General features: G+C 41.3%; 3 protein-coding genes across 5 annotated transcripts; all 3 read right to left on the reverse strand.

Moving 5' to 3' along the window:
• Positions 1 to 863: 863 nt before the first annotated feature.
• On the reverse strand, positions 864 to 11,196 carry LOC132857810 (E3 ubiquitin/ISG15 ligase TRIM25-like). 2 transcript variants are annotated; one of them, XM_060887874.1, is made up of 8 exons: positions 9,837 to 11,196; positions 9,709 to 9,776; positions 7,984 to 8,656; positions 4,385 to 4,487; positions 4,056 to 4,285; positions 3,709 to 3,869; positions 1,777 to 1,836; positions 864 to 1,566 (listed from the first exon to the last, which is right to left on the reverse strand). In XM_060887874.1, the coding sequence occupies exons 1-6, from the start codon at positions 9,864 to 9,866 to the stop codon at positions 3,750 to 3,752; spliced, it is 1,224 nt and encodes a 407-aa protein (XP_060743857.1). In that variant the 5' UTR covers positions 9,867 to 11,196; the 3' UTR covers positions 864 to 1,566; positions 1,777 to 1,836; positions 3,709 to 3,749. The 2 variants fall into 2 exon arrangements, with proteins under 2 accessions (XP_060743857.1, XP_060743856.1); XM_060887873.1 differs by lacking the exons at positions 9,709 to 9,776; positions 9,837 to 11,196 and having other exon boundaries at positions 4,056 to 4,287; positions 4,392 to 4,487; positions 7,984 to 9,515.
• Positions 11,197 to 13,048: 1,852 nt separating this feature from the next.
• LOC132857809 (E3 ubiquitin/ISG15 ligase TRIM25-like) lies at positions 13,049 to 19,883 on the reverse strand. The gene is made up of 7 exons (XM_060887872.1): positions 19,755 to 19,883; positions 18,299 to 18,900; positions 15,144 to 15,239; positions 14,776 to 15,009; positions 14,430 to 14,589; positions 13,801 to 13,860; positions 13,049 to 13,608 (listed from the first exon to the last, which is right to left on the reverse strand). The coding sequence occupies exons 2-7, from the start codon at positions 18,881 to 18,883 to the stop codon at positions 13,082 to 13,084; spliced, it is 1,662 nt and encodes a 553-aa protein (XP_060743855.1). The 5' UTR covers positions 18,884 to 18,900; positions 19,755 to 19,883; the 3' UTR covers positions 13,049 to 13,081.
• LOC132857808 (E3 ubiquitin-protein ligase TRIM16-like) lies at positions 19,141 to 26,943 on the reverse strand. 2 transcript variants are annotated; one of them, XM_060887871.1, is made up of 7 exons: positions 26,824 to 26,943; positions 26,339 to 26,720; positions 23,725 to 23,820; positions 23,348 to 23,581; positions 23,000 to 23,159; positions 20,487 to 20,546; positions 19,141 to 20,278 (listed from the first exon to the last, which is right to left on the reverse strand). In XM_060887871.1, exons 2-7 carry the CDS (start codon positions 26,711 to 26,713, stop codon positions 19,755 to 19,757), a joined length of 1,449 nt encoding a protein of 482 aa, XP_060743854.1. In that variant the 5' UTR covers positions 26,714 to 26,720; positions 26,824 to 26,943; the 3' UTR covers positions 19,141 to 19,754. The 2 variants fall into 2 exon arrangements, with proteins under 2 accessions (XP_060743854.1, XP_060743853.1); XM_060887870.1 differs by having other exon boundaries at positions 26,339 to 26,943.
• Between the last annotated feature and the right edge of the window lie 761 nt (positions 26,944 to 27,704).

Raw genomic sequence — 27,704 nt, forward strand, 5'->3', positions numbered from 1 at the left:
GCACTAAAGCTTAGACTGGGAATCAGGATAATTGAGTGTAAACACGATGAATATGCTGTGACACCTATCTAGAGAACAAATCAGTGTGAGCATAGAGTTTCATGGTTGAACTACACATTTCCAAATCTCTCTACTTCTGTGTCTTCTTGATGAAGCACTGATGTCAATGGCACAGGCAATGTCTCACCAGCTAGTAGGTGTGGCATAGACTAATAATATAACTATACAAGCATTTCTATGCACACAGTTTGCCTTCATACATTTTGCATTTCCCAATTCCTTACCTTGAATCATGAACATCAGAGGTTGTCTGTGGCACAGTGGGGATCCAGCCGAATGCTCTAACGGTCATGTGGCATTGGTCCTGGAAATGTCCAGGTTTCCCCACAATGCCTGAAGGAACTGGAACTGGTATAAGGGGAACATGATCCAGGTGGCTCAAACTTACAGCTGCTGGGATACAAGCAAATCTTCCTCCATTATTAGTGGCAGCAAGTTGACTGATCACTGTGAATCTGGTGAGCCCCATGCCTCCCCAGATTGCTCAAGGAGGCATGCAAGCCTCTGGGTGTGGCTTGGTTATGGCGGCTGCTGCTGGACTGACTTGCCCAGGCTCCAAAGAATCTGCTGGTTCTTTGGGACAACTCAAATGTCTACATAACTCTAAATAACATTTTTGTGATGTATAAATGAAACCAAGACACATCACATATAACATGTCAGAACTTTTCCTACCTTTAATGTAAAAAATAAATAAAATATACAAGACAGTTGTTGCATAATTGCATAAATGGTTCAGAATCAGCCAATCACTCTCAAACATATATTAAGTAGTGTTTTATATACACATTCCATAAATTAAAGTGACCATGATTAACTCCAAATATCCTCTAAAACCTGTAAGATTTTCCCAATTGTATCCTCCAGGAAAAGCCATGGTCCACAAGTAAGGGATATATTTTATTAAAAATCTATATAATAATAGCAATAATATTTCAGAACAATATTAAATCTGATACACACTTTTTTATTATCATATTTATTTTGGATCACATAACCTTGTAGGTGAATTAAAACTAAATAAATAGAAGCCAGCGTATAGCGGCTGAGTGAATGTGGTGTGGACTCTGTGGAGGAGCCTCATGGTGTCAGAGACGTTGTAGAAGGACAGAGTTCCTGCACTGTGATCCACATACACTCCTATTCTGGAGGTCACTGGACCTTGGAGGTCAGTCTCAATGTTGTTGTGCATGAAAAAGACAGAGGAAGAAGAACAGCGCAGACTCCAAGACTGATTGTTGCGTCCAAACCCACACTGATGACCATCTCCTTTTCTGCTGATCTCTTTATATGAGACTGATATGAACAGAACACCGCTCCTCTCCACCTCCCAGTAACAGCGTCCACACACACTCTCCTTACACAACACCTGAGTTCAGTAGTCAAATCTCTCTGGATGATCAGAGTATCGCTGTCGTGTCTCACTCCATGTCACCACTCTGTTCTTCTCAGACAGAATTAGCTGACGATGTGCTGTGTTTGGATCCAGAGTCAGATAACGGAAATCTACAGTAATAAAATATCCACATGTTAGATGTTAATCACAGGATTTATAATAAGTGTGTGTGAGACACCTGTCTGTGTTTGTCTTCCTAATGCTGCTCTCTTTTAAAAAAATTTTAATATTTTATTTTAAATATTACCCACCATCATTCAGGAGGTAAAGATGGTTCAGATAAACAATACACATATTTTGTGTGTGTGTTTTACACTTACACTGCAAAAAATCTTCTCTGCTCTTTAGTTCTGAGGGTAAAATCATCTGGATTGTTGCAGCTGTAGAAACACAGACAAAATGATATGGAAACAGTTTCAACCATGAATAGGAAAAATTGGATTCCTCACTGATGTCAGAGAGAGATGTCAACAATATCTATGTGTATATACAGTCAAGCCTGAAAACATTTCATCCCTCTGGTAAATTCTGACTTAAAGTTACTTTTATTCAACCAGTAAGTTTTTTCTTGATTAGAAATGACACAGGCGTCTCCCAGAAGATAATAAGATGATGTACAAGAGGCATCATTGTGGAAAAAATTATTACTCATCTTTTATTTACATTTAAACAAAAAGTGGCATGTCCAAAATTATTCATACCCTTTGCAAACTGTCACAGTCTATGGGAAAATTCATATCTATACCATTCCAAACAGTCCAAGCTGTTCCAAAGCATCCTAATTACCATGATTCATTGGGAACAGCTGTTTTAACCAACTCAACAGGTGAAAAACAGAAGCTCTCTGCTGTTGGTTTGTGGACAGTCATGGCTAAAACAAAGGAGCTCACTGAGGACCGGCGGCTGTGCATTGTGGCTGCTCACAAGTCAGGAAAGGGCTATAAGACCTTGTCTAAATGTTTTGAAGTTTCAGTGGCTACAGTGCAAAGTATTATTAAAAAATTCAAGACGTTCCGCACTGTGAAAAATCTCAGAGGACATGGTCGGAAGCCAAAAGTGATACCTGCGCTGGCCAGGAGGATAGTGAGAGATGTAAAAAAGAATCCAAGGATTCCAAGGGTCCTGACCTGATGCATCTGGGCTCTGCTGGTGGCAACATCTCAAGGCAGACAGTCCAACAGACACCGCACACCGCTGGGTTCAACGGCGCAGACCAAGGAGGACATCACTTCTCCAGATAAGGCACACAAAAGCCCACTTGGCCTTTGCAAATGCTCATCTGGACAAAGAAGAAGGCCTCTGGTCTTCTGTTTTATGGTCAGATGAAACAAAAATTTAATTGTCTGGCCACAATGATATAGCTTTCATTTGGCGTAAAAAAGGAGAACTAAACTAAAGAGCTAAAGATCAGGGTGATGGCAAGGAGACCCTCCAACCTGAAAGAGTTGGAGCTCATCGCTAAAGATGAATGGGCAAAAATACCAGTGGAGACATGCAAAAAGCTGGTCAGAAATTATAGCAAGCGTTTGATTGCTGTAATAGCCAATAAAGGCTTTTCTATTGACTATTGAGAAGGGTATGAATAATTTTGGACGTACTGTACCACTTTTTGTTCAAATCTAAGTAAAAGATGAGTAATAATTTTTTCTACAATGATGCCTCTTGTACATCGTCATTTTATCTTCTGGGAGACGCCTGTGTCATTTCTAATCAAGAAAAAATTTGCTTGTTGAATAAAAGTAACTTTAAGTCAGAAATTGCCAGGGGTATGAATAATTTTGGGCTTGACTGTAAATATCCATGTTTAACTTCTTTGTTGATGAAGCTGGACACATATGTAAAATTAGCATGACGTTTATTCAGGGAAAACCAGTAGTTGTATGTAATTATTGTTTTGTTCATGTAACAAGCAGATATAAAAATGATAACATATAACAAATATTCTATACACAGCCAAAGATCAATGTTGAAATCTGCAAAACAAGCACAGGGAGATGACAGGCTCTGGAGAGGATCTGGAGAACTGTCATATTTTCAGATGTCTTTGGTTCCAGTTAAACTGCTCACAAGCACTGCTGCCTTATTTCTATCTGTTAATTGTGGAGGATTAAGCATAGAATTGGCATTGATCACTGTACATAAGGTGCAAATACCTTTTCATTTTATGTAAATTATGCTTGCTTCTTTTTCTTTTAATTTGAATTTTATGGCTCTCTTTACTGTAATGGATTAAAAAATATGTGCTTGTTCACCTTCTAGACAGACGTTTTTGACTTTCTTCTCACAGATTTGCTCAACTTGTTTTTTTCAGATCTGAGAGAGATTTCCTCACTCCATCAAATGAGAGATGTTGATTGACAGTGAAGCTGGGTGAGTCGTCACATCCAGGAGAAACACAGAGAGACGGGAAACTCTACAGAGAGGAAACATCATAGAGAAGGAGAAAAGTGGACGAGAGGAACGAATGAATCTCAGACTGAATCATAACAAAGACACACTTGTGATCTCAGACAGGAACATTTCTTGTTGCTGTAATGAGCTTTTAGGAGGAAACTTTGTGAGGAACAGCGTCCTCTGTAGATCGGACAGTGAGTGTTACCTGGAGGAAGTGAATGTCATCGTGTGTGTGTGAAAGCTGCTCCAGCTCAGTGATTCTTCTCTGAAGATCAGCAATCTCCTGCTCCAGTTGATTCAGGTGTCGTTCCGCTCGACTCAGGTCAGATTTCTCCTGAGCTCTGATCAGCTCCATCACCTCTAAGCGCTTTTTCTCCATAGAGCTGATCAGCTCATTGAAAATCCTCTCTGTCAAATGCTGCTTTCTGTGAACGCCTCTGTTATAACACACACATTAGATTAAATTCCATTTATAGATCGGCTCTTTTTTTTTACTGTGACACTATATTATTCATATTATGTGTTTGTGTTTACTCCTCACCTTAATGATGTCTACAGTCTGTTTCAGCTCCTGCACCTTCTTTTGCTTTTCCTGGATCCTCTGCTGGGATTTCATCTGCTCCTTCTTTAGCTCATTCTGAGAACAAGTAAAATGTTTTATTATTTCTGACTCAGAGCTTTACATGTCAAAAATAACTGCAACAAAAGAGTTAAACCTCTTGTAACTTAAATCCCAGTTTACTTTCAGCACTCGTGATGAGGATCCGATATGAAGGGGCTTTGTTTAGACCATACTAAGCATTTGTTCAATCGGAAATTGGTGTGATTGATAATGAAATAGCTCTTAGGGAACTCGACGCTGCATCATGGCTGATGCTATTATAAACGCCCTTTGCGGAAGTGATGTCTGAATCTATTGGCTAAGGAAGTCATATGACAAAGCGGAGCATTTCAGCAAGACCATATAAAGACATCTACTTATTGAATTGTGTCTATTAATCTTGAATTTTTGTATTATATTTTTTCTTGTATTATGTTATTTATGTACTGTGAAGCTGCTTTGAGACAATGTTCTTTGTTAAAAGCACTTCAAAAATTAAATTTGAGCCTCAGGCTTAACCTAGGGTACTCAAAGAACCACCTTATTGGGGTAGTTTGGGATTCAGCCACGATATGGACCTGTTTCTCTTTCTTCTGTAAAGGACAACTAGGCCAATGCCTCTCTGCTGACCAGGTGCAGAAGGTGCTCGGCTCATAGATGTAGCGGCCGAAGCTATTCCTTTGGGTCTACTGCTCATGAGATTCAACCTTGTCTCAGGAGCAGGGGTTTTTCACCCCCACAAACATTTCCTACCAAAACTCATCCTCAGGGGCTACTGTTTGTTTTTACTGTCTTTTAAGGTTGGCATACCAAATCTTGCCCTGAACAGAAACCAGATTTCTCTTTGCTGAGAGTGATTTACAGTCCAGGGTGCATGACTGTGAAACAGGCTTCCTGCATGGACTTGAGGCCCGGGAAATGGCTGGACGGCATGGTGCAGTAGATGGTGATGTAGCCAAGGCTCCATCTGTACTTTTGACTGATGGTGCTGTTCATTGGGATCCTTGCCAGGGTACAGTACATCCCAGTCTGCCTGTTATAGGTGGCCCCTGCTGGCCCACCAGCAATCTGACTTGCAGGCCTAATTTCTCTTCGGGTTGGTGCTCCTTGAATGATTTTTGTCAGTAGGAGCCTCCTCTTCCAGGCACTGGGGGCAATTCTCCATTCCTGCCTTGAGATTTGGAACCTCTGTGTCTGGCTCCTAAACTCAGGTCTCCCAAACAAGGTTCCAGAGGCGATGTTGAATGCTAGGGCATCACCCATGTGGAGACTATACCCTTTGAAGTGGAGGTTCTTTCACATGCGGTGCAATCGGTGATGTCTAGATCATTGCCCTGTTAGTACAGTGTTCAAGTCCTGCAGACATGCCTCTTTGAGGACTCACACTCCACATTAAGTTGTAAGAGTCAGCCATTGCTGTACAGTAAGTCACTTTTTTGTTCTCATGGTCTTTTGTGTAGTGCCAGGCAGCTGTGGCTTTCCTGCTGACTGTGTGACTTCTGAGACTTCTCTTTGGTCCTGGAAGGGTCGCTCCAAGCTCCAGGGCTCATTTCACTAGGGCTCCCAGCTTCTTCATGCCCTTTCATGACCTACATCTGGGCACACACCTTTGCTGTCATACACAGCCTTGGATAGGAATGCCATGCCATCAGTGCACTTGCTGATGTGGCTGGTCACTGATGTCACTAGATAGCTAGCATAAATATTTTAGCTAATCTAAATGCAGCTGGACCGTATCAGATATAACCAATTATAGCAGCAGCACTATTTTTTATTTGCAACTATTTACCCTCTGGAAAAGGAGATGTAATGGGGTGTGGCACACTCAGGAGGTAAGATAAGTTCATCAGGCTGTAAATTGACATAGATCTGTGTTTCTACCCTGCCAGCCACTGGATCATGCTTTGTCACCACCGGAGATCTTCACTGCAGAGAGCAATCCCCCCACCCCCCCACCGCCTTCCATCATCACTGTCACAGGTGCCCTGGCAAAGCTGAGTTGCTGCATGATTAATACTAAGAATTTAGGCATCTTTTCTAATTGTAGTTTTAATGTTAATCTGCCAAAAAGAGTACAAAATGATTCATGTAAATTTTGAGGAGGGTTTTAGGTTTACAATGTTTTCTCTTGTGTTTGTTTTGTTTTTTTGGACACAGTAGTAAAATGCAGCACTAAGCATATCGTCAGTGTTTTGCATTATACACAAACTGTTAGAATTAAAAAAATGTGCTTGACCTTTATGGTTTGTGTTTTATTAGACTATGTATACAGTATAATAATTAATGAACCAGTCTGGCCTACTTATATTAAGCCAGTGGTCTTCACTATTTTTTTCATGTGAGCCACACTGATAGGACAAAGTCTATAGGAGAGCCACTTTCACTGCAAAGTATGCCAAGTTATTCAGTCTTAAATAGCTTATCTGCTTAAATACAATGTACAATATTGCAATACAATAATTCCTTAAAAATCATTCTTTATTATGCACCTGTCAAGGGTTCGATCCGTGAAGGACAAACAAAAATTCATCTGTCCACTTTTCTTGAAATTTTCTATGCTCATCTTGTATGACTCGCACCTTTCTTTTTTTAGCAAGCACGGACTCTCCACACCCTCCGTCTCCGTCTTCCTCTCGAGTTGGGGATGATGCATGCTCCCCATCAGTTACCTCTTTTGTCACTGTCACATTGCTTTGTTGCTGTTCATTTTGTGCGCGGGATTGTTTGATAAGAAATCGATCCATTTTTTAGTCCGTGTGTACAGTAAACACAAGTTGTTAGCTAGCATGAAACACAAACTAGCTTCTGGCAGGCCGCCAGTCAGTGACGAGTCAAATAATATATATAAATATATATTATTATTTGTAATAGAGCACATTCGTTTTTCTATGCTTCCCTGATTGTTTTTAATGTTATTTAAATGAAAAATAAATTTTAACCACATGATCATATCATCGTATTATTTACTGCCATGCGAGCCGCATATTAAAGCTTGGCGAGCCGCAGGAGGGTCGCGAGCCGCACAATGAGTAACACTGTATTAAGCTGATAATTTTTTTGTTATTTTATAGGAAAACAAGTAAATTTGATTTTAATGTAATCTTTTTATTTGGGTGGACTTCAGTCCATTTTTGTTAATTTACATCACAAGTGCTTGTGGAAGGTTGCCTTATTATTTTAAGCCAACTCAACTTTTTGCAGTCTACCAGAACTAAAATTAACCAGAAATTTCAAATTAAAACAGAACATAATATAAACTTGAACAACTTAACAGCACTGTTAAAGGTTAAACATGGCCATGTGTTTGTTAGATATAAAATGCTATAAGAATATTCAGGTGTTAGCTGTTCAGAGTGCACCATACTGTCTGACATGTTTAACATTTCCTTGCCAAATAACCTTGATTTTAACTTTAAAAATCTATAATAAGGGATTCAGTCATAAAGCCAGTTAATTCAACTGAATATAAATTATATTAGAGATAGAATCTGAATAAATGCACTTGAAAAGTATAATGGTATAGAGTTTCTACCTGTTTTTCAGTTCTTTCTGCTTCAGTTGAGACAGTATTGTGACCTTTGTGTTCTTCTAATGTACACAAGTAACAGATGAAGCTTTGGTCAGTACGACAGTAAATCCCCAGTAGTTTGTTATGTTCAGAGCAGATTTTCTCCTGGAGCTCTGCACAGGCTTCAACTAACTTGTGCTTCTTGAAGGCAGGAGACTGATAGTGAGGTTGAAGATGATCTTCACAATAGGAGACCAAACACTCCAGACATGTCCTGAGAGCTTTGCGTTTTCTCCCGGTGCAGGAATCACACTCCACATCAGGTCTAGCATAACAGTGAGCAGGAAAAGCAGCTTGGAGTTCAGTCTTCTTCAGCTCCTCCACCACTTCAGCCAGCATGTTGTTCCTGCGTAGAACAGGCCTTGGAGTGAAAGTCTCTCTACACTGAGGACAGCTGTAGACACCCTTCTGATCTTCTTTATCCCAGAAGCCATTAATACACATCTTACAGAAATTATGGCCACAGGGAGTAGTCACTGGATCCTTTAGGAGTTCCAGACACACTGGACAGCTGAATCGATCCTGATCTGTCGACATACCAGCCTCAGCCATTTTCTTGGAGTTTCGCTCTGATAAAGCGAGAGAGAATGAGGAAGAGAGAGAGGTGTGGGGGTTGGGGTTGGAATGAGGGATGGAGCCTCTGCTTGGCTGTGGACGTGTTCCTCATTCCCCCATCGGCCTTCGCCGTGTTCCTCGTTCCCCCATTTGCCTTCGCCGTGTTCCTTGCTCCCCCCAACTGCCTTCGCCATGTGCCTCGCCCCCCCCCGGACTCTGACAGGGTTTGGCGCTTCGGGAACCGTGCCTTGGGGGGGTTCTGTCACGATTCAGCCCGGACTTTTGGCCATGTGCTATTGTTGTTGTCACGTGTCTGCCCCACCTTCGTTTGCTCCTCCCTGTCACCACACCTGCTCCTCTTTGTGTCATCATTGTCTTTTATATTTAAGTGAGCCGCGTTGCCGATGGCAGCACGGAATCATTAGTTACGTGTACCCCTCGTCATGTTTAGTCATTGTTAAATGTCGTCATTAGTATTGTTTCAGTTATCGTCATTTATTGTCTTTGTCATCTTTATTTATTAAACCCCCTTCATTTGAAGCTATCCTGCGTACGGGTCTGTCTCCCATTCCAGGTTGTGACAGAATGATTCCGCCTTAAAACCCAGCAGACCCAGCAGGATAGCTTCAGCTCGGACCGGCTTTTTATCTTCTTCCCCTGGACTGTTCCGCCAGTCCTTCGAGCCTTTTTTCTATTTTTGCTGACATCGCTCCGCCCTTTTTCTGGTGAGGGACACCGCTCCAGTTTTCGGTTCCTTCCGAGGCAGACGTTGCCTCACTTCCGTCGAGGAGGATGTCACCATTCAGTTTTTGCTCCTTTTTTGTTTTTTTGGTGCCCTGCAGCATTGCCCCGCCTTTTTTCCGGTGAAGGACGCCGCTCCAGTACCGGTTCCGTCCGAGGAGGGCGTCGCTTCACTTCTTCCGCGGGGGGTGCTGCAGGCCCAGGGCGATGGACCTTCCCACCCTCCCACCCTTTGTATTCTGGTCATCAGGATGTGAGTCTGGCTGCGGTGTGTCGGGGGTTGTGTTCGGCTATCACTCGGTCCTTCAGCTCGGCCATGGAAGTCGCGTGGCCCTTCTGCTCGGCTGAGGACGTCGCTCGGCCCTTCTGCTCGGCTGTGGATGTCTTTCGGCCCCTCTGCTTGGCTGTGGACGTCGCTCGGCCCTCGCTGGCTGTGCCGCCGTGAGCCTTGCTCCCCCCACCTACCTCGCCGTGTGCCTTGCTCCCCTCACCGGCCTCGCCGTGTGCCTTGCTCCCCCCACCGGCCTCGCCGTGTGCCTTACTCCCCCCATCGGCCTTCGCCGTGTTCCTCATTCTCCCATCGGCCTTCGCCGTGTTCCTCGTTCCCCCATTTGCCTTCACCATATTCCTTGCTCCCCCCATCTGCCTTCGCCATGTGCCTCGCAACCCCCCCCCTGGACTCTGACAGGGTTTGGCGCTTCGGGAGCCGCGCCTTGGGGGGGTGTGGGGGGGGTGTTCTGTCATGATTCAGCCCGGACTTTTGGCCATGTGCTATTGTTGTTGTCACGTGTCTGCCCCGCCTTTGTCTGCTCCTCCCTGTCACCACACCTGCTCCTCATTGTGACATCATTGTCTTTTATATTTCAGTGAGCCGCGTTGCCGATGGCAGCACGGAATCATTAGTTAAGTGTACCCCTCGTCATGTTTAGTCATTGTTAAATGTCGTCATTAGTATTGTTTCAGTTATCGTCATTTATTGTCTTTGTCATCTTTATTTATTAAACCCCCTTCATTTGAAGCTATCCTGCATACGGGTCTGTCTCTTTCCATTCCAGGTTGTGACAATGTGTCACCATTCTGTCACCATGTGTCACCATTCTGTTGTTCTCAGACAGAATAAGATTTTGATTTGCTGTGTTGAGATCCAGAGTCAGATAATTAAAATCTAAAGTAAGAAAATTGTTAGATGTTAATGACAGGATTTCTAAAAGTGTGAGACACCTGTCTGTCTTTCACTTCTTCTAACACTTCTTAACATAAAACATCAGTCAACAGATAAAAAACACAGTTGCATTTATGTCAAAATACTAATGTTAGACACCATGTTTTAACGCCTCTAGATCTAACATTCATGTTTAATTGCAACTTTCTGTCTAGTGACCATTTGAAATAGTCCCAGACAGCATCTTCTCAGACCTTAGCAAATTCCAAATTAAAATTTTATTTGTCACATACACCATGCAGTTAAATGCTTTCAGTTTTAGCATATCCTAGGTTATTATGAGCTTAAACACTGAACCACCATGAACACAGACTCTTCTGGAAGGTATTTCTGTGGGGATTTGGCCATTTAGCAACAAGAGAATTAGTGAGGTTTAGTACTGAGAGTGAGAAGGCAAGGTGTCCTGTGTAGGGTGAGGGTTGAGGGGCCTGGTCACACATTTACATCATTTACATTTACAGCATTTGGCAGACTCCCTTAACCAGAGCGACGTACAGAAGTGCTTAAGTCTCTATCATTTTTTTTTTCAAAAGGAGAACCCTCAGGATCAGGAAGAGAAGAAAGAGGGCCAGAAGCTACAGATGAAGGGGAGACAGAGTGAAGGTTGCGGCGGGTAAGAGCGAGGGGGTGAGAGGTAGGTTTAGGTAGGATAGGGAGAGTGATGGTGAAGGATACCAGGTGATGATCAGAGATGTGTAGTGGGGTAGCAGTCATGTCTGTAGCTGGAGAAGGACGGGTGAAAACCAGGTCCAGGACATTGCCTCCTTTGTGTGTAGGGAGGTAGCTGTTGAGTGTCAGGGCGAATGAGTCGAGAAGAGTCAGGAGGGAAGAAGACTGAAGCTTGTCAGAGGCTAGGTTGAAATTGCCAAGCACTGTCAGAGGGGTGCTATCGGAAGGGAAAGTAGTAAGTGTCCATTTCTTCCAGGATGTCTCCTAGGGGACCAGGAGGGCAGTAGACAACAATGATAAGGTTGATTAGAGAGGTAACTGAAATGGCATGGAATTTAAAAGAGGAGATGTGTAAAACACCATCTCCTTGAAAACAATAAAACTGTACCACCACCCCTACCTGTTTCTTGTGGTGAGTGAGAGAAAGCATAGGCAGAGGATAAAGCAGCTGGTGTAGCAGTGTTCTGTGGGAATATCCAGGTCTCTGTTAGTGCAAGAAAATCAAAGGAGTAATGGGAAGTTAAAGCAGAGATAAAATCAGCTTTATTTACAGCAGACTGGCAATTACCCACCAATCACCACTGTTTGAGACTCACACAACAGAGGAGGGTAGATGAGGTTACTGGGAATGTGACCTCTGCTCTGTAGATGAGAGTGTCTGCCAGAGATGGGGGACTCCAGTCATATGACTTGACTCGAGTCAGACTTAAGTCACAAACTTGAGACTTGAGACTTGCTTGACAAATATTAAAAAAAGACTCCACTTGACTTTGACTTGACATTCGTGACTTGAAACTTACTTGTGACTTGCACATGTGTGACTTATTCCCACTTCTGGTGTCTGCAACAGTAAGAGTTGAGTACAGAGATGTTCTTACATATCAAATGTTAGTAAACCATGTCTTTATGACACAGAGGCAGTGACATACATGAACAGGTTTGGGCCTCTTAATTCCAGTTCAGTTAAATTCTAACACAAATATGAGACAATACAAATTCCTTCAGTTATTGGCTACAAATATCATAAGATTGCAGTGTGCATGTTTTAAATGTATGGTGTATGTATTATATACAATTTTGTGTTCAACCTTAGTTCATAAATAATGTTTCAAAAGTTTGTCAAATTCAGTAGGATTAGTTTGTGGACTTGTAATTAAGTTTCATCTACTTTATTTGTCTGATCTTCTTCCTCTTCTTTTGGCTTTTCCAGTTAGGGGTCACCACAATGAAGCATCTGTTTCCACCTAACTCTATCCTCAGCATCCTCCTCTCTCGCAACTCTCTCTAATTAACAAAAATAAAATAATTGGCAAAAAATTACCCTTACTGTTAGCAATGAATCATAAAATGAATAGACACGTATTAAGTTTGAATTAAAAATAAAATCCTGTTTTCTTTCAAGTGTGTTTGTAATAGATCAGACCACCACCAGTCTACACCAAACAGGATTTTAGCACCAAGCCAAACCATGACTCATGTCGGTCTAAGGAGGTAAAGAAATTTATACTCTAGGCCAGATGAAAAAAGGGTTTCATAATTTTAATTTTGGATCAATTTTTAATCAATACACTGATGCTTGCCTGTTCTGGCACCGAGTAGGGCGTGTTTCCACTAGCAGCAGCACAAAAAGTTCCAACAGTTTGATTATTATTTAGCTTTATTGTTTCTGAAATTGAAAAAAAAAGTGCATAGTGCATACTGATACAATAGTTTGTTTAATTTTTTTTCTAGAAACATCTTGCATTAAGATTATGCAAGTTAGTAATCGATAAATTAGATTAGTAATCATCACCATTATTTATTTCATCACCAAACTACTACCCATTGTAGTACAGAACAATATTAAATCTGACACAAACTTTTTATTATCATATTTCATTTTGGATCACATAACCTTGTAGGTGAATTAAAACTAAATAAATAGAAGCCAGCATATAGAGGCTGAGTGAATGTGGTGTGGACTCTGTGGAGGAGCCTCATGGTGTCAGAGACGTTGTAGAAGGACAGAGTTCCTGCACTGTGATCCACATACACTCCTATTCTGGAGGATGATGGACCTTGGAGCTCAGTCTCAATGTTGTTGTGCCAGAAAAAGACGGAAGAGGAAAAACACCCCAGACTCCAGGACTGACTGTTGTGTCCAAACCCACACTCATCACCCTTTCCTTTCCTGCTGATCTCTTTATATGAGACTGATATGGACACAACATCGCTCCACTCCACCTCCCAGTAACAGCGTCCACACACACTCTCCTTACACAACACCTGAGTCCAGATGTCAAATCTCCCTGGATGATCAAGGTATTGTTGTTCTGTCTTACTCCGTCTCACCACTCTGTACTTCTCAGACAGAATTAGCTGACGATGTGCTGTGTTTGGATCCAGAGTCAGATAACAGAAATCTACAGTAATAAATATCCACGTTAGATGTTAATCACAGGATTTATAATAAGTGTGTGTGAGACACTTGTCTGTGTTTCTCTCATTTAAATATTGTTTAATATTTTATTTTAAATATTACCCACCATCAGTCAGGAGGTAAAGATGGTTCAGATAAACAATACACATATTTTGTGTGTGTGTTTTACACTTACACTGCAAAAAATCTTCTCTGCTCTTTAGTTCTGAGGGTAAAATCATCTGGATTGTTGCAGCTGTAGAGACACAGACAAAATGATATAGAAACAGTTTCAACCATAAATAGGAAAAAAATGGATTCCTCACTCATGTCAGAGAGAGATGTCAACAATATCTATGTGTATATAAATATCCATGTTTAACTTCTTTGTTGATGAAGCTGGACACATATGTAAAATTAGCATGACGTTTATTCAGGGAAAACCAGTAGTTGTGTGTAATTATTGTTTTGTTCGTGTCACAAGCAGATATAAAAATAATAACATATAACAAATATTCTATACACAGCCAAAGATGAAAGCAAAGCAGTCAGAAAATATATATACAAGAAGTGGAAAGACAGGATGTTTTGGATTGTCTTTTGTTCCAGTTAAACTACTCACAAGCACTGCTGTTTTCTATCTGCTTTATTTGTTAATTAACTATCTGTTAATTGTGGATTAAGCATAGAATTGGCATTGGTCACTGTACATAAGGTGCAAATACATTTTAATTTTATGTAAATTATGCTTGCTTCATTTTCTTTTCATTTGAATTTAATGGCTCTCTTTACTGCAATGGATTAAAAAAATATTTCCTTGTTCACCTTCTAGACAGACTTTGTTGACTTTCTCCTCACAGATTTGCTCGACTTGTTTTTTCAGATCTGAGAGAGTTTTCCTCACTCCATCAAATGAGAGATGTTGATTGACAGTGAAGCTGAGTGAGTCGTCACATCCAGGAGAAACACAGAGAGACGGGAAACTCTACAGAGAGGAAACATCATAGAGAAGGAGAAAAGTGGACGAGAGGAACGAATGAATCTCAGACTGAATCATAACAAAGACACACTTGTGATCTCAGACAGGAACATTTCTTGTTGCTGTAATGAGCTTTTAGGAGGAAACTTTGTGAGGAACAGCGCCCTCTGTAGATCAGACAGTGAGTGTTACCTGGAGGAAGTGGATGTCATTGTGTGTGTGTGAAAGCTGCTCCATCTCAGTGACTTTCCTATTAAGATCAGCAATCTCCTGCTCCAGTTGATTCAGGAGTTGTTCAGCTCGACTCACTTCAGCTTTCTCCTGAGCTCTGATCAGCTCCATCACCTCTAAGCGCTTTTTCTCCATGTAGCTGATCAGCTCATTGAAAATCCTCTCACTGTCAAATGCTGCTTCCTGTGAACACCTCTGTTATAACACACACATTAGACTAAATTCCATTTATAGATCAGCTCTTTTTATTATTATTATTATTATTATTATTATTATTATTTACTGTGACACTATATTATTCATATTATGTGTTTGTGTTTACTCCTCACCTTAATGATGTCTACAGTCTGTTTCAGCTCCTGCACCTTCTTTTGCTTTTCCTGGATCCTCTGCTGGGATTTCATCTGCTCCTTCTTTAGCTCATTCTGAGAAGAAGTAAAATGTTTTATTATTTCTGACTCAGAGCTTTACATGTAAAAAATAACTGCAACAAAAGAGTTAAACCTCTTGTAACTTCCTAGAAATCCCAGTTTACTTTCAGCACTCGTGATGAGGATCCGATATGAAGGGGCTTTGTTTAGACCATACTAAGCATTTGTTCAATCAGAAATTGGTGTGATTGATAATGAAATAGCTCTTAGGGAACTTGACGCTGCATCATGGCTGATGCTATGGAAACGCCCTTTGCGGAAGTGATGTCTGAATCTATTGGCTAAGGAAGTCATATGACAAAGCGGAGCATTTCAGCAAGACCATATAAAGACATCTACTGTAGGTCACATTATGTCTCACTTATTGAATTGTGTCTATTAATCTTGAATTTTTATGTTATATTATCCTTTGTATAATATAGTTTTTCTTGTATTATGTTATTTATGTACTGTGAAGCTGCTTTGAGCCTCGGGCTTAACCTTGGGCACTCAAAGAGCCACCTTCTTGGGGTAGTTTGGGATTCAGCCACGATATGGACCTGTTTCTCTTTCTTCTGTAAAGGACAACTAGGCCAATGCCTCTCTGCTGACCAGGTGCAGAAGGTGCTCGGCTCATAGATGTAGCGGCCGAAGCTATTCTTTTGGGTCTACTGCTCATGAGATTGAACCTTGTCTCAGGAGCAGGGGTTTTTCACCCCCCACAAACATTTCCTCCCAAAACTCACCCTCAGGGGCTACTGTTTGTTTTTACTGTCTTTTAAGGTTGGCATACTAGATCTTGCCCTGAACAGAGACCAGATTTCTTTTTGCTGAGAGTGATTTACAGTAAAGGGTGCATGAATGTGAAACAGGCTTCCTGCATGGACTTGAGGCCCGGGAAATGGCTGGACGGCATGGTGCAGTAGATGGTGATGTAGCCAAGGCTCCATCTGTACTTTTGCCTGATGCTGCTGTTCACTGAAAACCTTGCCAGGGTACGGTACATCCCAGTCTGCCTGTTATAGGTGGCCCCCTGCTGGTCTTTTGTGTAGTGCCAGGCAGCTGTGGCTTTCCTGCTGACTGTGTCTCAGCTTCTGAGACTTCTCATTGGTCCTGGAAGGGTCGCTCCAAGCTCCAGGGCTCATTTCACTAGGGCTATCACCTTGACCAGTACTCTAGCTAGAGGCGTTCCCTTCCAGGATATTTGTGCTGCGCTGGATTGGTCCTGAACGGTACTCCTGGATCTTGGATCTTACAGTGTTAGTGTTGCTCTGCTCCCAGCTTCTTCATGCCCTTTCATGACCTACATCAAGGCACACACCTTTGCTGTCATACACAACCTCGGATATGAATGTCATGCCATCAATGCACTTGCTGATGTGGCTGGTCACTGATGTCGCTAGATAGCTAAAAAGATAGCCTAAATATTTTAGCTAATCTAAATGCAGCTGGAACATATTATATATAACCAATCAGAGCAGCAGCACTATTTTCTATTTGCAACTATTTACCCTCTGGAAAAGGAGATGTAATGGGGTGTGGCACACTCAGGAGGTAAGATAAGTTCATCAGGCTGTAAATTGACATAGATCTGTGTTTCTACCCTGCCAGCCCCTGGATCATGCTTTGTCACCACCGGAGATCTTCACTGCAGAGAGCAATCCCCCCACCCCCCACCACCTTCCATCATCACTGTCTCAGGTGCCCTGGCAAGGCTGAGTTGCTGCATGATTAATACTAATAATTTAGGCATCTTTTCTACAATGTTTTAATGTTAATCAGCCAAAAAGAGTACAAAATGATTCATGTAACGTTTGAGGAAGGTTTTAGGTTTACACTGATGTTTTCTCTTGTGTTTGTTTTGTTTTTTGGACATAGTAGTAAAATGCAGCACTAAGCATATTGTCAGTGTTTTGCATTATACACAAACTGTTAGAATTAAAAAAATGTGCTTGACCTTTATGGTTTGTGTTTTATTAGACTATGTATACAGTAAAATAATTAATGAACCAGTCTGGCCTACTTATATTAAGCTGATAATTTTTTTTTGTTATTTTTTAAGAAAACAAGTAAATCTGATTTTAATGTAATCTTTTTATTTGGTTGGACTTCAGTCCATTTTCGTTTGTCTTGAAATGGGGCGGGGCTTTGAGGCTTGTCTTGAAATGGGCGGGGCTTTGACTGGTAATAATTAATTTGTAATATTTATAACACTAGCTTACTACCTTTATGTTTTTATGAAATACAGCAAAAACGTGTCAGACACACAGTGTCTGGTTACTGGTTAGAGACAGCTGAAGGTTTAAAAAAGAAAAAAAATCTCCGACAGGCAGAGACGCAATGCGAGTCGCATTCTACCAAGCAAGCACCACGTCTGAACGAACCCACGTTTACCAGAACTCTACTGGTTAGTAAGTACGTATTATTAACGTTACAACCCGAAGTAAAAAGCTGAAGAAACACTAAACGTTAACGGAAAAGACCCGCGAACCCGAGTGACTGAGGGAGAGACAGAGAGCTGTTGTGTGTGTGACTGTGAGTGAGCAGAGCGAGACACAGCATCACAATACATCTGTATGTGTGTAGGGGAGGGGCGCTGTGACTAGCCTATCACTGTAGGGGAGGGGCGCTGTGACTAGCCTATCACTGTAGGGGAGGGGCGCTGTGACTAGCCTATCACTGTAGGGGACAGATATTGACTCGTATTACTCGTATAATACTCGTACTCGGCAGAAGTGCTTTATCCGTACCGGATACTCGTTTCAGCCGAGTATCCGGCTCATCTCTACATAATATAAACACGAACAACTTAACAGCACTGTTAAAGGTTAAACATGGCCATGTGTTTGTTAGATATAAAATGCTATAAGAATATTCAGGTGTTAGCTGTTCAGAGTGCACCATACTGTCTGACCTGTTTAACATTTCCTTGCCAAATAACCTTGATTTTAACTTTAAAATTCTATAATAAGGGATTCAGTCATATAGCCAGTTAATTCAACTCAATATAAATTATATTAGAGATAGAATCTGAATAAATGCACTTGAAAAGTATAATGGTATAGAGTTTCTACCTGTTTTTCAGTTCTTTCTGCTTCAGTTGAGACAGTATTGTGACCTTTGTGTTCTTCTAATGTACACAAGTAACAGATGAAGCTTTGGTCAGTATGACAGTAGATCCCCAGTAGTTTGTCATGTTCAGAGCAGATCTTCTCCTGGAGCTCTGCACAGGCTTCAACTAACTTGTGCTTCTTGAAGGCAGGAGACTGATAGTGAGGTTGAAGATGATCTTCACAATAGGAGGCCAAACACACCAGACATGTCCTGAGAGCTTTGCGTTTTCTCCCGGTGCAGGAATCACACTCCACATCAGGTCTAGCGTAACAGCGAGCAGGAGAAACAGCTTGAAGTTCAGTCTTCTTCAGCTCCACCACTTCAGCCAGCATGTTGTTCCTGCGTAGAACAGGCCTTGGAGTGAAAGTCTCTCTACACTGAGGGCAGCTGTAGATGCCCTTCTGATCTTCTTTATCCCAGCGGCAATTAATACACATCTTACAGAAATTGTGGCCACAGGGAGTAGTCACTGGATCCTTTAGGAGTTCCAGACACACTGGACAGCTGAACCGATCCTGGTCTGTCGACATACCAGCCTCAGCCATTTTCTTGGAGTCTCGCTCTGATAAAGCGAGAAAGAATGAGGAAGAGAGAGAGGTGTGGGGGTTGGGGTTGGAATGAGGGATGGCGTTAGGAAGGGCGGCGTGGAAGGCAGGCAACATCTAGTTTCGTTTACTGTGAAATGTGCTTTCTGGTTTTGTATGTGGTGTAGAGTGAGAGAGAGATTGGGTGTGGCTACAAACACACTACTGAGGTATATAGAATGTTTAAAGGTTTAAAGATTCAGATGAAATAAACAGACTTCCTATAAATATCTGAGTTTAATACAATTCAAAAAGCAAGCAAAATCCAAAATAGCAAGGGAGAAAAGGGGCAAAGAACAGGAAATAATCCAAAACACAATAGTGCTCAACAGTCACGTGGCAAACAAATCTGACAAACGAATAAACAAAACAAGATCAAACACACATGGAAATCCTTAGAGAGAAAAAGCAATAAGCAGCTGGGTATGCAGGGCTAACACTAATAAAACTTTGCACCAATAATGTCATGAGTAAGGCTTAAATGTCCTTAAAACAGGAAGTGCATCTTGACCATAAGCTGATTCAGTTCTCAGGTGAGGGGTCCCTGAGGGCGGGCCGGAGAGGAAGTAACCAGTAAAGATGTTATAATAACATACTGTATTATTGTCAGTTGTTCAATTTTAAAAGATTCAATTGTTTAAACTGAAACTTTTGAGCAACTGATTTATGAATTCAGCAATTTCTATATCACTGTAGTCTTTAAAAAAATGTAATTTAAAGTCTACTGGCAGCAAAACACAAAATAACAGCAGCATTTTGAGAATGCAGCAGTTTGAGAGTTTTATTATTCACAAAGAAACGCAAAAGAAACCCACATTTTTTTCGTACATACTTATTTTGGATCACACAAAGAAATATGTGAATCATAGCTCCGTATCCAGAATCCAGGGTATAGCGGCTGAGTGAATGTGGTGTGGACTCTGTGAAGTAGCCTCATCACATCAGAGACGCTGTAGAAGGACAGAGTTCCTGCACTGTGATCCACATACACTCCTATTCTGGAGGTCACTGGACCTTGGAGGTCAGTCTCAATGTTGTTGTGCATGAAAAAGACAGAGGAAGAAGAACACCGCAGACTCCAAGACTGATTGTTGTATCCAAACAAACACTCATTACCTTCTACTTTCCTGCTTATCTTATATGAGACTGATATGGACACAACACCTCTCCTCTCCACCTCCCAGTAACAGCGTCCACACACACTCTCCTTACACAACACCTGAGGACAAGAGTCAAATCTCTCTGGATGATCAGAGTATTGTTGTTTTGTCCTACTCCATGTCACAACTCTGTTCTTCTCAGACAGAATTAGCTCACGATGTGCTGTGTTTGGATCCAGAGTCAGATAACGGAAATCTACAGTAATAAAATATCCACAGGTTAGATGTTAATCACAGGATGAGTGCATGTGAGACACCTGTCTGTGTTTGTCTTTCTAATGCTGCTCTCTTTTTAAAAAAATTTAATATTTAATATTTTATTTTAAATATTACCCACCATCATTCAGGAGGTAAAGATGGTTCAGATAAACAATACACATATTTTGTGTGTGTTTTACACTTACACTGCAAAAAATCTTCTCTGCTCTTTAGTTCTGAGGGTAAAATCATCTGGATTGTTGCAGCTGTAGAGACACAGACAAAATGATATGGAAACAGTTTCAACCATGAATAGGAAAAATTGGATTCCTCACTAATGTCAGAGAGAGATGTCAACAATATCTATGTGTATATAAATATCCATGTTTAACTTCTTTGTTGATGAAGCTGGACACGTATGTGAAATTAGCATGACGTTTATTCAGGGAAAACCAGTAGTTGTGTAAATATTGGTGAACAAAATGGAGGAGATTCGACTCGGCATCACTCTCAGCATGAAACTGTTGAATTGCAATGTGATGATCTTCACAGAAACATGGCTGCACAGCGGCATTCCGGACAACGCTATTGAGCTAGCGGGATGACACACACTCCGGGCGGATAGGACATTAGATGGCTCCGGTAATGCCAGAGGTGGTAAATTGTGCATTTATGTTAACAAAGTTTGGTGCACGAACTCTGTTATTGTTGGGAGACATTGTTCGGCTGACCTGGAATTTCTCATGGTTACATGTAGACCGTTTTATCTACCGCGGGAGTTCACTTCCAGCATTATAACAGCAGCTTACATTCCCCCCGATGCTGATTCCAAGCTTTATGCGGCCATCAGTAAACAACAAACTGTTCATCCGGAAGCTGCGTTTTTTTGTTGCGGGTGATTTTAATCACTCAAATGTAAAGGCAGTGCTCCCCACCAGCATTTCACCCGCATGTTTCCTGTCACACCAGAGCGAACAAAACCTTAGACTGTATACACAAACATGGCTGGAGCTTACGTTGCGACCCTAAGTTAAGACCCTAAGGTTCAATCAGGCTCCATCTGCTCCAACACCATCACACTCAACACTGGTGTACCACAAGGCGTGTGTGCTGAGCCCCTTCCTCTACTCCCTCTTCACCTCCGACTGCAGGCCTGTGTATGGATCTAACTCCATCATCAAGTTTGCAGATGACACTACAGTGATCAGTCTCATCACCAACAATGATGAGACTGCCTACAGGGAGGAGATCCAGCACATAGCCACAACAACTGCAATAACAATAACTTGCTCCTTAACACCTCCAAAACAAAGGAGCTCATTGTGGAATTCAGGAAAGAGACAGGATGCACACATGACAACATCCACATCAATGGGATGGTTGTTGAGCGCGTTTCCAGTTTCAAGTTCCTGGAGATCCACATCTCAGCGGACCTGTCCTGGACTACCAACACCTCCAGCTTGGTCAAGAAGGCTCACCAGCGCCTCTTTTTCCTGAGGACACTAAACAAAAATCAGCTTGCCTCGGATATCCTGGTGAACTTCTACCGCTGCGCAATAGAAAGCATCCTGACCAGCTGTGTTACAGTCTGGTATGGGAGCTGCTCGGTTGCAGAGCGCAGGGCATTGCAGCGGGTGGTGAAAACTGCCCAGAGCATCACAGGGACTCCACCTCCAGCAATGGAGGACATCCAGAAGAAACGCTGTCTGCGTCGAGCTCGCAGCATTCTTAAGGACTCCTCTCATACTGCCCAGAGACTGTTTTCTCTTCTGCCCTCTGGCAGGCGTTTCAGGTGACTCCGGACCAAGACCAGCCGACTAAAGAACATATTTTTCCTAGACAAAACTATGCTCATTTGCACACTTGCTCTTTTTTTTTGCATTACTGCTCACCATTGCCTTACCATTGTACATATCCTCCTGTATATTTTTGGTTATAGTAATAACAATATATTTTGTTTATAGCACATACCCTTCTGTTAATTTCAGTTTATAGTAATAACCATCTGTATATTTGTTCATAGTACATATATTTATCTGTATATTATATTCATAGTACATACACATAAGTGAATTACTGTTTATAGGTTTAGCCATATATTTTGTTACTGCACATATCCTTCTGTAAGTTTCAGTAAATCTGTATATTATGTTCATAGTACACACACATGTAAATTACTTCCATATTACCACATTACCATATTACATTTAACTTATTTAACTGTTGTAAACACTGTATATCCTGCACTTGCTGCTACTGCACTGTGGTTAGACCTAAACTGCATTTCGTTGCCTTGTACTTCTACATGTGTAATGACAATAAAGTTGAATCTAATCTAATCTAATTATTGTTTTGTTCGTGTAACAAGCAGATATAAAAATGATAACATATAACAAATATTCTATACACAGCCAAAGATCAATGTTGAAATCTGCAAAACAAACACAGGGAGATGACAGGCTCTGGAGAGGATCTGGAGAACTGTCATATTTTCAGATGTTTTGGATTGTCTTTTGTTCCAGTTAAACTGCTCACAAGCACTGCTGACTTATTTCTATCTGTTAATTGTGGAGGATTAAGCATAGAATTGGCATTGATCACTGTACATAAGGTGCAAATACCTTTTCATTTTATGTAAATTATGCTTGCTTCTTTTTCTTTTAATTTGAATTTTATGGTTCTCTTTACTGTAATGGATGAATAAAATTAGCTTGTTCACCTTCTAGACAGACGTTTTTGACTTTCTTCTCACAGATTTGCTCGACTTGTTTTTTCAGATCTGAGAGAGATTTCCTCACTCCATCAAATGAGAGATGTTGATTGACAGTGAAGCTGAGTGAGTCGTCACATCCAGGAGAAACACAGAGAGACGGGAAACTCTACAGAGAGGAAACACATCATAGAGAAGGAGAAAAGTGGACGAGAGGAACGAATGAATCTCAGACTGAATCAGAACAAAGACACACTTGTGATCTCAGACAGGAACATTTCTTGTTGCTGTAATGAGCTTTTAGGAGGAAACTTTGTGAGGAACAGCACCCTCTGTAGATCAGACAGTGAGTGTTACCTGGAGGAAGTGGATGTCATTGTGTGTGTGTGAAAGCTGCTCCATCTCAGTGACTTTCCTATTAAGATCAGCAATCTCCTGCTCCAGTTGATTCAGGAGTTGTTCAGCTCGACTCAGATCAGCTTTCTCCTGAGCTCTGATCAGCTCCATCACCTCCAAGCGCTTTTTCTCCATAGAGCTGATCAGCTCATTGAAAATCCTCTCACTGTCAAATGCTGCTTCCTGTGAACGCCTCTGTTATAACACACACATTAGATTAAATTCCATTTATAGATTTTTAAATATTTTTTTTATTTTTTTTTTATTTATTTATTTATTTATTTTTTTTTACTGTGACACTATATTATTCATATTATGTGTTTGTGTTTACTCCTCACCTTAATGATGTCTACAGTCTGTTTCAGCTCCTTCACCTTCTTTTGCTTTTCCTGGATCCTCTGTTGGGATTTCATCTGCTCCTTCTTTAGCTCATTCTGAGAACAAGTAAAATGTTTTATTATTTCTGACTCAAGAGCTTTACATGTCAAAAATAACTGCAACAAAAGAGTTAAACCTCTTGTAACTTCCTAGAAATCCCAATTTACTTTCAGCACTCGTGATGAGGATCCGATATGAAGGGGCTTTGTTTAGACCATACTAAGCATTTGTTCAATCAGAAATTGGTGTGATTGATAATGAAATAGCTCTTAGGGAACTTGACGCTGCATCATGGCTGATGCTATGGAAACGCCCTTTGCGGAAGTGATGTCTGAATCTATTGGCTAAGGAAGTCATATGACAAAGCGGAGCATTTCAGCAAGACCATATAAAGACATCTACTGTAGGTCACATTATGTCTCACTTATTGAATTGTGTCTATTAATCTTGAATTTTTATGTTATATTATCCTTTGTATAATATAATTTTATGTAATATAATTCTTGTATTATGTTATTTATGTACTGTGAAGCTGCTTTGAGCCTCGGGCTTAACCTTGGGCACTCAAAGAACCACCTTATTGGGGTAGTTTGGGATTCAGCCACGATATGGACCTGTTTCTCTTTCTTCTGTAAAGGACATCTAGGCCAATGCCTCTCTGTTGTCCAGGTGCAGAAGGTGCTCGGCTCATAGATGCAGCGGCCGAAGCTATTCCTTTGGGTCTACTGCTCATGAGATTCAACCTTGTCTCAGGAGCAGGGGTTTTTCACCCCCCACAAACATTTCCTCCCAAAACTCACCCTCAGGGGCTACTGTTTGTTTTTACTGTCTTTTAAGGTTAGCATACTAGATCTTGCCCTGAACAGAAACCAGATTTCTCTTTGCTGAGAGTGATTTACACTCCAGGGTGCATGACTGTGAAACAGGCTTCCTGCATGGACTTGAGGCCCAGGAAATGGCTGGACGGCATGGTGCAGTAGATGGTGATGTAGCCAAGGCTCCATCGGTACTTTTGCCTGATGGTGCTATTCACTGGGATCCTTGCCAGGGTATGGTACATCCCAGTCTGCCTGTTATAGGTGGCCCCCTGCTGGTCTTTTGTGTAGTGCCAGGCAGCTGTGGCTTTCCTGCTGACTGTCTCTCAGCTTCTGAGACTTCTCATTGGTCCTGGAAGGGTCGCTCCAAGCTCCAGGGCTCATTTCACTAGGGCTATCACCTTGACCAGTACTCTGGTTAGATGCGTTCCCTTCCAGGATATTTGTGCTGCAGCGGATTGGTCCTGGACGGTACTCCTGGATCTTGGCTCTTACAGGGTTAGTGTTGCTCTGCTCCCAGCTTCTTCATGCCCTTTCATGACCTACATCAAGGCACACACCTTTGCTGTCATACACAGCCTCGGATATGAATGTCATGCCATCAATGCACTTGCTGATGTGGCTGGTCACTGATGTCGCTAGATAGCTAGCCTAAATATTTTAGCTAATCTAAATGGAGCTGGACCGTATCAGATATAACCAATTATAGCAGCAGCACTATTTTCTATTTACAACTATTTACCCTCCGGGAGAAAAGGAGATGTAATGGGGTGTGGCACACTCAGGAGGTAAGATAAGTTCATCAGGCTGTAAATTGACATAGATCTGTGTTTCTCCCTTGCAGGGCCACTGGGAGAGATGGAAGATACCACTTCACCCTGCCAGCCCCTGGATCATGCTTTGTCACCACCGGAGATCTTCACTGCAGAGAGCAAGTCCCCCCACCCCCCACCCCCCACCGCCTTCCATTATCACTGTCTCAGGTGCCCTGGCAAGGCTGAGTTGCTGCATGATTAATACTAAGAATTTAGGCATCTTTTCTAATTGTAGTTTTAATGTTAATCTGACAAAAAGAGTAGAAAATGATTCATGTAACTTTTGAGGAAGGATTTACTGTAGGTTTTGTTTTTTTGGACACAGTAGTAAAATGCAGCACTAAGCATACAGTATCTTCAGTGTTTTGCATTATACACAAACTGTTAGAATTAAAAAAAAGGTGCCTGACCTTTATGGTTTGTGTTTTATTAGACTATGTATTCAGTATAATAATTAATGAACCAGTTTTGTTATTTTTTAGGAAAACAAGTAAATTTGATTTTAATGTAATCTTTTTATTTGGGTGGACTTCAGTCCATTTTTGTTAATTTACATCACAAGTGCTTGTAGAAGGTTGCTCTTGTAATTTTAAGCCAACTCAACTTTTTTCAGTCTATCAGAATCAAAATAAACCAGAAATTTTAAATTGAAACAAAACATAATATAAACTTTAACAACTTAACAGCACTGTTAAAGGTTAAACATGGCCATGTGTTTGTTAGATATAAAATGCTATAAGAATATTCAGGTGTTAGCTGTTCAGAGTGCACCGTACTGTCTGACATGTTTAACATTTCCTTGCCAAATAACCTTGATTTTAACTTTAAAATTTTATAATAAGGGATTCAGTCATATAGCCAGTTAATTCAACTGAATATAAATTATATTAGAGATAGAATCTGAATAAATGCACTTGAAAAGTATAATGGTATAGAGTTTCTACCTGTTTTTCAGTTCTTTCTGCTTCAGTTGAGACAGTATTGTGACCTTTGTGTTCTTCTAATGTACACAAGTAACAGATGAAGCTTTGGTCAGTATGACAGTAGATCCCCAGTAGTTTGTCATGTTCAGAGCAGATCTTCTCTTGGAGCTCTGCACAGGGTTCAACCAACTTGTGCTTCTTGAAGGCAGGAGACTGATAGTGAGGTTGAAGATGATCTTCACAATAGGAGGCCAAACAAACCAGACATGTCCTGAGAGCTTTGCGTTTTCTCCCAGTGCAAGAATCACATTCCACATCAGGTCCAGCGTAACAGCGAGCAGGAGAAACAGCTTGGAGTTCAGTCTTCTTCAGCTCCTCCACCACTTCAGCCAGCATGTTGTTCCTGCGTAGAACAGGCCTTTTAGTGAAAGTCTCTCTACACTGAGGACAGCTGTAGATGCCCTTCTGATCTTCTTTATCCCAGAAGCCATTAATACACATCTTACAGAAATTGTGGCCACAGGGAGTAGTCACTGGATCCTTTAGGAGTTCCAGACACACTGGACAGCTGAACCGATCCTGATCTGTCGACATACCAGCCTCAGCCATTTTCTTGGAGTCTCACACTGATAACGCAAGAGAGAATGAGGAAGAGGGAGGGGTGGAAGGCAGGCCTCATCTAGTTTTATAAGTTTCGTTTACTGTGAAATGTGCTTTCTGGTTTTGTCTGTGGTGTAGAGTGAGAGAGAGATTGGGTGTGGCTACAAACACACTACTGAGGTATATAGAATGTTTAAAGGTTTAAAGATTCAGATGAAATAAATAGACTTCCTATAAATTGAGTTTAATACAATATAAAAAGCAAGCAAAATCCAAAATAGCAAGGGAGAGCAGGGGCAAAGAACAGGAAATAATCGAAAACACAATAGTGCTCAACAGTCACGTGGCAAACAAATCCGACAACAAATAAACAAAACAAGGTCAAACACACATGGAAATCCTTAGAGAGAAAAAGCGATAATGCAGGGCTAACACTAATAATACTTTGCACCAATAATGTCATGAGTAAGGCTTAAATGTCCTTAAAGGAGGAAGTGCATCTTGACCATAAGCTGACAGAACTCACAGGGAAAAGCAAAGGTGGGGGCGTTTGTTTCTTTATCAACAACTCGTGGTGTGATGAAAGGAACCTACACTCTATTAAATCCTTCTGCTCCCCTGATCTGGAATTTCATATGCTTTTGTGTCGACCATTCTGGCTAAAAAGGGAATTTTCAGCGGTCATAATCACAGCTGTTTATATTCCTCCTCAAGCCAACATAGACCAGGCACTCAAGGAACTGTATGGGAATATAAGTGAGCAGGAAACCGCGTACCCAGATGCAGC

This window comes from Tachysurus vachellii, chromosome 15 (assembly GCF_030014155.1).
Source record: "Tachysurus vachellii isolate PV-2020 chromosome 15, HZAU_Pvac_v1, whole genome shotgun sequence".
Lineage (NCBI taxonomy): Eukaryota > Metazoa > Chordata > Actinopteri > Siluriformes > Bagridae > Tachysurus > Tachysurus vachellii.

Excerpts from the sequence above, each read along its gene's own strand:
- LOC132857810 (XM_060887874.1), bottom strand. The coding sequence starts at position 9,866 with ATGGGGGGAGTAAGGCACACGGCGAGGCCG. Across the intron at positions 9,777-9,836 it reads TAAGGCACACGGCGAGGCCG|GTGGGGGGAGCAAGGCTCAC; the intron begins GTGGGGGGAGCA and ends ACGGCGAGGTAG. Across the intron at positions 8,657-9,708 it reads CGTCCACAGCCAAGCAGAGG|CTCCATCCCTCATTCCAACC; the intron begins GGCCGAAAGACA and ends GCCAAGCAGAGG.
- LOC132857809 (XM_060887872.1), bottom strand. The coding sequence starts at position 18,883 with ATGGCTGAGGCTGGTATGTCGACAGACCAGGATCGGTTCAGCTGTCCA. Across the intron at positions 15,240-18,298 it reads CAGAAAGAACTGAAAAACAG|AATGAGCTAAAGAAGGAGCA; the intron begins GTAGAAACTCTA and ends ACTTCTTCTCAG. Across the intron at positions 14,590-14,775 it reads ATGACATCCACTTCCTCCAG|AGTTTCCCGTCTCTCTGTGT; the intron begins GTAACACTCACT and ends TCCTCTCTGTAG.
- LOC132857808 (XM_060887870.1), bottom strand. The coding sequence starts at position 26,926 with ATGGCTGAGGCTGGTATGTCGACAGATCAGGATCGGTTCAGCTGTCCA. Across the intron at positions 23,160-23,347 it reads ATGACATCCACTTCCTCCAG|AGTTTCCCGTCTCTCTGTGT; the intron begins GTAACACTCACT and ends TCCTCTCTGTAG. Across the intron at positions 20,279-20,486 it reads CAGAGAAGATTTTTTGCAGT|ATTTCCGTTATCTGACTCTG; the intron begins GTAAGTGTAAAA and ends TTATTACTGTAG.